We start from the raw sequence: 11,734 nt of genomic DNA, 5'->3' as shown, positions 1-11,734 counted from the left end.
GGGATTCATTTTGACATAATTATACAAGCATGAAATTTAATTGCTCCAGTTCAATCCCAAGTACTTCCCCTTTATCTACCTTTCTCCCTCCCTCTATTCCTTTTTCTCCATTCAGTGAATCCTTCCTCTACATATTTATAGTATTATTTTTAATTAGTGCATTATAGAGACACATAAAGTTGAAATTCTCCATGGTATATTCAGGTATGTACATAGGATAGTTTGGTCAGTTTAATTGCACCACTCCTCCTTTTTCCCAGTCTGTTTCCCTTCCCGTCAATTCCCTTTTCCATTCCACTGATCTCTATTTTTATGGAGTTTCCCTCACATTTTGTTATTAGTTTTCACATATGAGAAAAGATAGTCTACCCTTGACTTTTTGGATCATGGCCTTTCTGGTGCTTACCAGTTCCATCCATTTATCAGCAGATATCATAACTTTATTCTTCTTTATGGTGAGTAAAACTCAAAATGGAGTTTTATATATCACATATTCTTTATTTACTCATCTGTTTATAGGATACTGTGCTGGTTCATAATGTGACTAATATGATTGTATCTGCTATAAACATTCATATTGTGATAACTTTAATAAGATGAAGGTATTTCTTATGTTTCAAATATTCATAATATTTGTATATTTAAAATACAGATAAATATAAAATAAGACCAGTGTTCCAAAATTTTCCCAGAAATCATAAATATGGTCCTGCCAAGTTATACCATTTTTTTGAATAATAGTAAAAAATCCAAATAAGAAAGAAAGGAAGATTTTAGTTTCTGGAAATAAATTCTGATGTACTCATATTTTAATTTAATTTTTCAGTACTGGTGATTAAACCCAGGTATGCTTAACCACAGAGCTGCATCCCTAGCCCTTCTTAATTTTTTAAAAATTTTTAGACAGGGTCTCACTAAGTTTCTTAGGATCTCACTAAGTTGTTGAGGCTGGTCGTGAATTTGTGATCCTCTTGCCTCAGCCTCCTGAGTCAATGGGATTACAGATGTGCATCACCATGCCTGGCCTGATATATTTTAATGATAGAAACAATTCTGATATTAAAGAGAGAAAAATTAATTTTATCTAAGAAGAGTCCTAAATCAATATTTAAAGAACCATGAGAAAGTTAATCTAGGTAATCTAGTTAGAACTTCAAGAAAGACATAAAGGAACTAACTTGTCATTTTCATTTGATTGCTTATATCCAGCATGCTTCTACTCGTACAAGATAAAGGCAATTTTTTTGATTGTGTCATTGATAGCTTGTTTCACTTGCTTGTTCCTCAAGGCATAAATAAATGGATTTAACAAAGGGGCAAAAGATGTAGGGAGCACAGATACCCCTTTATTGATGTCCACCTGTTCTTTGGCTGAAGGCTTGACATAGATGAAGATGCAGCTGCCATAGGTGATGGAAACCACAATCATGTAGGAGGAGCAGGTAGAAAAAGCTTTTATCTTTGCTGAGCAGAAGGAAATATGAGAATTGTCCTAATGATATTTCTGTAAGAAAGAATCACACCTATTAGTGTGATAATGAAAGTAAACACTGCGCCAATAATAACAGTCTGTTCTAGAAACCACAAGTCTGAGCATGAGATCTTAAAAAGAGGAGATGCATCACAGCCAAAATGATCAATGACATTGGAGTCACAGAACTCCAGCTGGAGGCCCATGCTGAGAGGTGTGATGATGAACACCAACCCAGAGATCCAGCAAGAAAAGACGAGGATGGCACAGACTCTGTTGTTCATGATGGTGATGTAATGAAGGGGTTTGCAGATGGCCACATAGTGATCACAGAACATGGCGGCCAGGAGAAAAAACTATGTGGCCCCAAAGAGTCCAATAAAAAATATTTGACTGGTACAAGCATTGTAAGTTATGGTGTTATCCCTAGTTGATATACTGTAGAGGAATCTGGGAGCACAGACTGTTGTGAATGAGATTTCTAAGAAGGAGAATTTTCAAAGTAAAATATACATAGGTGTTTTAAGATGGGAATCCATCAGGGTGAGAAGTATAATAGTCAGATTACCAGTGATGCTCAGAATGTATGTCAAGAATAAAAAGTTAAAAACCAGAATTTGCAGCTGTGGGTCATCTGTAAGTCCCAAAAAGATGAATGTTGTTATTGCTGTGTGATTTATCATGACTGAATTTGATGTTTTAGGCAATCTGCATGCCAAAAGTCAAAGTACCTAAACAGAAGAAAAAGAAATACTTATAATCTTTGAGAATGAGGTACAATAAAAAAGGATGAAATTAACTCCAAGCATACTAAGACAAACAATAATAAGGACAATAAAGTCAATAAAATTGAAAATGAAAAAGGAAATAGAGAAAAATTAATAAAATGCAAAATTGACTTCTGAAAGATGCATGACATTAATAAAGCTCTAACCAGACTGCCAGTAAAAGAAACACACACACACACACACACAAACACACAAAAAATAATAATCACTAAAGAAAAAAAGCACATATTAGAAATATTAGGAATTACAGAGGAGTAAATCACTAGGGATTTCCCATGAAGGAAAAGCAATGAAAATTATAATGAGATACCATCTCACCGTAGTTAGAATTATTATCAAAAAGCAAAAATACAAACAAAATATCCAAATGTTGACAAGGATGTGGAGAGAAAGGAACTCTTTGGGATGTAAACCAGCAGAGCTATTGTGAATAACAGTATAGAAGTTCCTTAAAAACTAAAGATAGATGTACCGTATGATCCAGGTATGCCACTTTTGGGTACACAATCAAAGGAAATGAAATCTACTCACTAAAGAAATAACTACCTGTCCAGGTTTATTGCATCACTATTCACAATAGCTAAGATAAGGAATCAGTCTGGTGCCTATCAATAGATGACTGGGTAAGGAAAATATGTCTCATATACACAATAGAATATTGTTCAGGCATAAAATTGAATGAAATCTTGACATTTGCAACAAAATGGATGAAATTATTTGGATGTGCATTATGTTGATGTAAAAAGCCAGACACAGAAAGACAATTACTACATGTTTTAACACACTGCCCACTGGCTGTTTTTGGATAAAAATATTTGCTGAATTGTTATCTTTCCTAAGATATTTGCATGTCCTTAACATCTAATTTTTATTGTCTTTAGAAGTCTTATATCTTAGAAATCTTATTTCATGATTTAATATTTAATACTAATGATAGAGTTTATATTTAGAAGAATTTGTTCTTATATCATAATATATATTCTTAATTTTGATTCATGATTTCTAAATTTACCAGCATTATTTGACCTTTTCTTTTGACCCTGATCTGGACATACATGTTACTTATATTTTCTTCCAGTGATTTTATTATTTACCTAGTTTATATTTACATCTGTGTCCTATATTAATTATAATTTGGTATAATGTATAAGGATATGTAATTTTACTCCAAGTAATTAGCCATTTTTTGACTTAATAAACAATCAACTATTTCAATTTGTTTTTAGAGCTTACACTATTTCTTCACTTGGAAAGGAAGAAACTGATCCACCTTTAGTCTATAAGTTTTGAAACATTCCTAATACCCAGAAAGATAAATTGTCCTATTTTTTCCTCGCTTCATTTTCACTGCATATTTATATCATCTTACTAATTGATCCACTGGATGGGAAAGAGAAAGAATTCCTGACACTTATATATGTTGGATTACTACATGTCCAATATATATATCCATTATTAACCAATAGGAACAAGAACAAAAAGATAATTTTCCAGTGGAACTGGATTGCTTTATGGAGGAGGCTGAAGGTGTCAAGAAGTACAATGAAAAAATAAAAGGGAGAATGGGAGTCATGATACTCGAAAATGATGATTAAATAATTTAAATCTATTTTCTCTGTTGAATGAGAAGGGTAATAAATATAAGACTGAGTTAACAGAAGTGGAAAGTAGATGGGTCTAGAATTAGAATTTCTCAAAATATCAAATAATAGGTGCAAAAGAGTAATTTATTAAATATTCTAATTCATTGATTCATCAAAGAGTGATAAAAACTGTGGTGTTCCTACATACCCTCTATTTATCTATAAAAAGTCTTGATATCCAAAATATGTGTGGAATGAAATTATAACATTTTAAATACTCACAGCTAATAGAATATTAAAGTAAATAAACACAACTATTTAAATTTTGAAAAAGAAAAAAGTTAGTTGCTACGGCTTGAATGTGTACTCTCCCAAAGTTAGTCACGGAAATATAATGGTTACTGTTGTCATAAGAATCAGACATTTAAAAAGTGAATAGGCCATGAGGGCTCCTCTCCAGTGAATAAGATTGAGGTCCTCATGAAAGAGGCTTTATTCAGCATTTGGTTCTCTCACCTTCCACCTTCTGCCAGGTGAGGACCCAACATTCCTCCCCTCTGAAAGATGCAGTCGCAAGGTGCCTCTTGAAAGAAGAAAGCAGGCTTCACTGTACAACTGAAGCTGCCAGCACCTTTGTTTTAGAATAAATGTGAGAAAATAAATTAGTGCTTATTATAAATTATCCAGTCTCAGGTATTTTGCTATGGGACCACAAATGGACTAAGACACTAATGCTTATTTAGATGTAATTGAAGTCAAGTTACATGTGGACCAATTTTTCCCTGATCTCTTTATATTGTACAGAAGTTCTCAGAGACAGATATAGTTAGTACTAATATTAAAAGCTGATTAAATTTTTGGAATTAAACAATGGGAGTATTAATAATGATCTACTGATATATTTCAAGCAAGATAGTGATCCCAGGACAGTGAAACAGGGAAGGCAAGGCAGCTGAGTTTACTATGAAATACCCTTTCTACTCTGGCTTCCCAAGTAGATAACTAGGTCAACTATGGTAGCCAGAAAAAAAAAAACTGCAATCAAAAACTAAATGAGACAGATAACTATGTTAATTAAGTCAACTTGGAAGCAGACTGAAACCTCATCCTAAGTAAGGAGGGTGGTGATCTGAGTTAATTGGATACCCATCCTGAGATCTCTGAACAAGGAGATGTGCTACTTGCTTTGTCTTATCACAACATAATAATGCAATTAACTTGTATCAACAGTATGGACTATTTGTTAACATTTTATTTCAAAGATAGCAAAGACCAGAATGTATTCTTCTGTCTACCAAGATTTGACATGCAATTGTACCAAAATGTGCTTTCAGTAGATCTTCAAATTCTAGTAACCATGATATTTGAGAAAGAAATGTTCTAAGCATGAGGAGAAAAGAAAGAGAAATGGCTCCATCTTGAAAAATATAACTGATTTACATCTTTCTTCATCAGCAATTTTACATTTAATGATCTAAGTTCAGGAAGTCTTCTCTTTTCATGCATAATTTCTTACAACTCTGGTCCTGTTTTCCTTCTTTATACATTATTGTTATCAAGTTAATTAGGTAGAGGGTTTTAAATTATTTTAGCAGAAACTCTAGGAAAAAAGCAGCAATATTCTGTATTTGTATGGTAGTGAAGTTTGCATAATTCCAGCGGCGTGGATATCACATCTCCATTTTTAAACACCAGCAGTGGAAAACAAGCAAAACCTGCCTTGTTCCTTCCTATTGATAAAAACATCTCCATACACATTACATCCAGAATTGAATCACCAATAAAAGATGCCATGATGATCATGGCATTAAAGAGCAAGAAGATGAAGGGGCCATGTGGGCTGTTACTCTAATGTTCTTTCTCTAAATAAATAAATTCTTAGAATAAAGTGAGACTAGACATAGACCAGAACAGAATCACTGGGACATTTTGAAGGTTGTTCTAAGAGGAAAGTTTATAGCTATTGGTACCTATATAAAAACAACAACAACAAAATAAAAAACCCCAAACCCAGAAAGATCCCAAATAAACATCTAATGTTGCATCTCAAGGTCCTAGAAATACAAAAGCAAACCAATTCTAAAACAAGTAGAATTAAGTAAATAATTCAGATCTGAGATAAAATTAATGAAATAGAAAATAAAAAAGTACAAGAAGATGTAATAAAGATTTGATTGTTTTAAAGATAAACAAGATAATAGACCCTTAGCCAAACTAACTAAATAAAGAGAAAGATGAGATAAAATGAGAGATGAGAGAAGAGTTACAATTATAGAAGAAAAAGGACATATCACCACAGACATCAGTAGAATCCACAGGCTCTTTAGTTACTATTTTGAAAACTTTGCAGGGCGTAAATATTTAATATTATGATATCTTCTTGTTGGGTTGCTCCATTTACAGTGTGAAGAGAATTTCTTTGCCTCTTCTGATTAATTTTGTCTTGAAGTCTGCTTTGTTAAATATGAGAGCAGCTACTCCTGCTTGTTTTCAGGCTCCATTTCCACAGATTTTAATTTCTGTCTTTTTACTTTAAGCCTGTGGATTTCTTTGCTTCAGAGTTGTGCATTTTACATGCGATATATAGTTGGGTTTTTTTTTTCTTTTTTGTTAACTGACAAGTACACTGTTAATAGCTTCAAACACTAAGCTCTTTAATTTTTGAGTATTTTCTGCATTGTTCTCTTGATCCCTATATCACCATTTATATTCCCTTATGTTTTTCCTATTTTGCTCATTAAAAATCATTGATATCTTTAATTTTTCCCTATATTTTTGTGTTGATTTAATTAATTTTTCCATTTTTTGCAACTTAAAATTTATTGTTCCAATTAAGTTTCATGCATCTATTCTGAATTAGTAACTTATGATAAGTGATTTTAAATTTATATTGCTTTAAATTAAGTATATTTTAAGTGATGTTGTTCTTTTATATAAGGAAATACAAGTAATTTTACAAGTGATTTTAAAGATACCTTCAATTCTGATTAATCATATACTCCTGTTGATGTCTCTTTTCCTAATTAGTGTAATAGGTCTGGAATGTCTTATTTGGTTTAATATATGTAAGCATGTCTCTGCTATTTTTTATGTTTTGAATAAGCATTTGTGCTATTCATTTTATAACTGTACTACAGTAAGAAAGTTACTAGCATTATTGCCATATAATTTAACATGTTAATTTGTACAATTTAATATATTATTTTTTTTCTTTTCCTAGCTCAGAAGTGGAGAAAAATTTAATTCCATGGAAATTATATTTTTTAGATTCACTATGAAGGAAAACACAATGAATGAATTTGATTCAAAGTAAAGAGTTTAATAAGCTTGAGATCAGGACGAAATATTAAATGTCTTTGAGAAGGCTAATGTGATTGAAATGTAGAAAGGAAACAATGAAAAAAGTTAGAAGCAACAGTAAAACAGTCGCAGAATGTTTTATTTCCTTTGATTCATCAAAAGTCCTGCTTCTTTGAGAGAAATACAATCTTTTTTATGGAGTCATTGAACGCGAGTTTCACTTGCTTGTTCCTCAAGGTGTAAATGAAAGGGTTTAGCAAGGGTGCTACAGAAGTGGTGAGAACTAAGACGCCTTTATTTATGGCCACCTCTTCCTTTGCTGAAGGCTTGATGTAGATGAAGATGCAGCTGCCATAGGTGATAGAAACCACAATCATGTGGGAGGAGCAGGTGGAAAAGGCCTTTTTCCTTTGCTGAACAGAGGGGAATCTCAGAATGGTCCTGATGATGTACGTGTAGGACAGAACCACACAGACTAGGGTAATAATGAGCCCAAATACAGCCACAATGATAACCATCTGTTCTAATATCCATGTGTCTGAGCATGCGATCTTTAGGAGGGGACTTGCATCACAGATGAAATGATCAATGGCATTAGAATCACAGAATTCAAGCTGGAGGCCTAAGCTAAGGGGTGGGACAATAATCATCAAGCCAGCTACCCAGCAAGAGAGGACTAATAAGGTGCACACTCTGTTGTTCATGATGGTCATATAATGAAGGGGTTTACAGATGGCCACATAGCGATCATAGGACATGGCTGCCAGGAGAAAAAATTCTGTTGCTCCAAAGAGAAAAACAAAAAATACTTGACTTGCACAAGCATTGTAGGTAACAGTATTGTCTCCAGTTGATAAACTGTACAGGAATCGAGGGATACAGACAGTAGTAAATGAAACTTCTAGGAAGGAAAAGTTTCTGAGGAAGAAGTACATAGGTGTCTTCAGATGGGGATCCACCAGTGTGAGGGTGATAATAGTCAGGTTCCCTGTTGCACTCAACATGTAGGTGAGCAACAGAAAGATAAAAAGCAGAACTTGCAGTTTGGGGTCATCTGTCAGTCCCAGCAGGATGAAAGTGGTTATTGCTGTGTAGTTCCTCATCGCTGAACATTGATATTTACCTAATCCTTGTGTAAAAATCAAGATTGTATGAAGAGAAACATTCAAATTCTACAACAAAAAGGTGTGCATATAGAAGCCCAGCAAATCAGCTTACATTTATCTTTTCCTTTTACATCATAATCAATATTTTTACTATTCTAGGAGCCTTCATGAATTTTATGGGTAGGAACAGTAAAGATTTCCTTAAGGTTTCATGTTATTGTAAAATAATCCCATTTTTATTCATTTATTAACCCTCTAATTTGCAAATGTAGTTGATTTGTCATATTAATTTGTCACATATGAATCATTACATGGACTGGATTTCCAGACGGGTTAGTGAAAGATGTCACTTTATGGATGGCTAACATTTCTTTGTCCAAGGCAAACCTTGGATACAGGGCATATCCAGGTAACTAAGAGCATGGATTCTCTTCACTTGTTACTACCTGGTGATTGTTGTAAGGATAAGATATATTTTCTCCTGAAAAACAAATAAATGACAGTGACCAAAACAGGATTTTTTATAGTGGAAACTCTAGCACTTATGGACATTTTGATGTACAACTATTTTACCTATAGTGTAAGAAAATGTTATGTTCAAGATATATACAAAAAGAATGTTTTCTTATGCATACATTTATGGTCAATTACTTGACTGTGAACCCTTTTCTCTCAAAGTCCCAGAAGTTAATTTTTCTTCATTATTGCTAAGTAGAGCCTTCTAGGCTGTATCTTTTTCATGATGGTTTAAATTCATTTGAAAAACATTCATTTCTCCTCAGTTCATCTTCACTCCATTGAGGTTTTAACTGGCTGTGTGGGACTTTCACTTGCAATTCCCTATATATTTCCAAGCCCCTCCAAAGACTTTATTTCTTTTGATGCCAATGGAACATTTTAGTTTTTATCTTGCCTGAAATTGCCACAGAATTAAAAAGCAAAGTTTGGTCATTCTTTAGATTAATCCCATGGCATCTTTTTGATTTCCTTTCTAGGTTTATATTATTATTTTTAGCGTCTCTCTTTTTAGCCTTCTTTTCTCTATTCATATATGAAATATTTGAGTTCTCTAATATTGTATTTTCAGAACTCTCACTTATTGTGTTCTGTTTGTTATTCTTTTTTATTTATATATTCATGAATTATTTAACTGATTCACTTTCATTTTCTATAAAAATATCATTAAACATATGTGTCATCCCTGGGCATCTGTAGGATACTCCACAGATACCAAATCTGAGGATGCTCTAAACATAACAAGTTGTGTGTCCACATCTCAATTACCATATGCTCTAAATGATTTACATTATCTTCTTCCAGTGTTAATTATTTTTGATATAGAAAGAATTATCTTTTTGTTTAACCTGCAAGGCTAATGTAAAGTACCTTCTTTGATTTTCTCATTTCAATACTTGTTATTTTCTTACCTGTCTTCCTTATGGTTTGAGTTCCAATAACACTGACAATTTGAAATTCTTCATATTTTCTATATGGTTTCTCCTCTGCACAGGCTAACTTTTGATTAGTGCCTAATAGTCCTTCAGAGTTCCCTATAGGTATCAGTTCTTTAAGAAATCTTCATTCATGAACCCAAAGCATATGATATATTTGTGGTGTTTCCAAGTACCTGTTGTTTATCCATTCATGGAGTATATCACACTATATTATGCTGTACATGGTAATTACATTTCTCCTGTATGTTCCTATAAATTTCTCTAAAGTACAAACAATATTTTATGTGCTCTTAAATTTCTTTATATTTGGCTTATATACTAAATATAGGGACAAAACAAAGCAGCATTGTCTATGTACTGGGGTACTCCTTAATGCCTATTCTGGTCAGTTGGTTTAAAGTTCTTCTTTTACATGTGCTTCAAACTAAGCTTTCATTTTGAATACTTTTTAAAACAAAAGGCCTGGATATGCCCAGTTCTAAACTTTAAAGATTCTCCTTTTCCAGGGTTTCCCCTATTCTGTGTACTACCCATTCCTTTACCCTTAATAACTAATTCTCTCTCTGCAGGTGCTGTTTTCTTTCTAGTTTCTGATTAACTCTTTCCTGGACTATTCCTTGTTAGGAACTTAGGATTTCCACCCTTTATACAGTATTGGCTTCCCATATATCACTTTTTGATACTGCAATTATTTCACTTTCTGAATTTTTGATGCTTATACCACCTACTAAATATTTTGATTTCTGATATTATTCTTTTTTGAGACTTATACCTCCTATTACATGTCTAAAAATTTAATCTTCCCAAAGAGATTTTGTTTATTCTTACTAAAATCGATAATGATCCACATTGATAAAATGAACAGATACATTTAAGAAGCCCAAGAGTACCTGAATATTCTCAAGATTATTAGATTTTGGGGGTTAATAGAAAATGTACTTTAAAAACAGGGAATTTGTTCTTTTCTGTTGCATATTTTGTACCTACAAAGACAGTATCTGATATATAACACATGTTTAATAATATTTGAAGAAATAATTTAATGTACCTTTATGTAATTGTAATTTGTGTTTCCATCCTTCTGAAAGTAGAGAATATTTTAGGTAATACTCATCACTAAAAGGCTCTCACTGCAAAGTCTGAAAGATTAGAATTGCTATGAAATCTTGTGGTTGTAACCAAGATAGTTTTTTTTCTTCTTTGTTTTATTTACTTTTCTATCTAATATCCCCAAACCATTCTGTCACACTGACACTCCAAGTACATTTGCTGATATAACCAGAATGTAATTAGTGATAAAGCATTTTCATGTTCATAGTATTACTTCTATTCATCTCTTTTATTTGTATTAGGATGTTAATTTAGCCATCTAGTTTTCTGTATTTTTCATAATCAAATTCAGTGATAGTGTTTCTAGAGAAAAATGCTGCCATAGAGATAAATAAATAAACCCACCTTTTGTAAGGGAAAAATAATGTCATCACATTTCTATGGCCTAGAACATTCATAGCCTGAAAAACTGCTTTGCCTGGCCAGGTTTACTTCTCTTTTCTCCATTCTTCTAGTCCATTGATTCACCTAAAATATTATTAAATGATAAATTTCTTAGGATCCAACAGTTTTGAGGTAAGATACACAATAGCAGTGAATTTTTCCTTTGTAGTGAACGAGAATCAGTTACAGGATAAAGAAAAGTGCAATATTTGTTACACTGGAAATCTTGGGCGTTTGGAGTCGTACAAAAAAATAAAACAAAACAAAACTTGACTATTCAGCTTCCTAACAGCTCATATTAAGATGTAAACTACAATAAGATGTCCCTTGTATATCTTACAATATATATATATTAGCAGCAGCAAATATGTGTTTTGATAAGAACGTGGAGAAATTTAAATCTGTGCACCCTTTTGATGGTAATGTAACTTGGTATAGTTAATATAGAAAACATTATGAAGTTTCCTCAGAAAACTACCAATAGAATGGCTGTATAATCTAGAAATCCACTTTATGTCATATTTCCAAAAGAATAGAA

The 11,734-nt window shown here is 32.7% G+C and overlaps 1 protein-coding gene and 1 pseudogene across 1 annotated transcript; both read right to left on the bottom strand.

Moving 5' to 3' along the window:
- Nucleotides 1-1,216: 1,216 nt before the first annotated feature.
- LOC107148788 lies at nucleotides 1,217-2,154 on the bottom strand (annotated as a pseudogene).
- Nucleotides 2,155-7,297: 5,143 nt separating this feature from the next.
- On the bottom strand, nucleotides 7,298-8,245 carry LOC107148787 (olfactory receptor 6C2-like). Its single transcript, XM_015493504.1, has one exon. It carries the CDS (start codon nucleotides 8,243-8,245, stop codon nucleotides 7,298-7,300), a length of 948 nt encoding a protein of 315 aa, XP_015348990.1.
- Nucleotides 8,246-11,734: the final 3,489 nt, after the last annotated feature.

This window comes from Marmota marmota, unplaced genomic scaffold (assembly GCF_001458135.2).
Source record: "Marmota marmota marmota unplaced genomic scaffold, marMar, whole genome shotgun sequence".
Lineage (NCBI taxonomy): Eukaryota > Metazoa > Chordata > Mammalia > Rodentia > Sciuridae > Marmota > Marmota marmota.
This window is presented reverse-complemented; position numbering and strand designations above follow the sequence as displayed.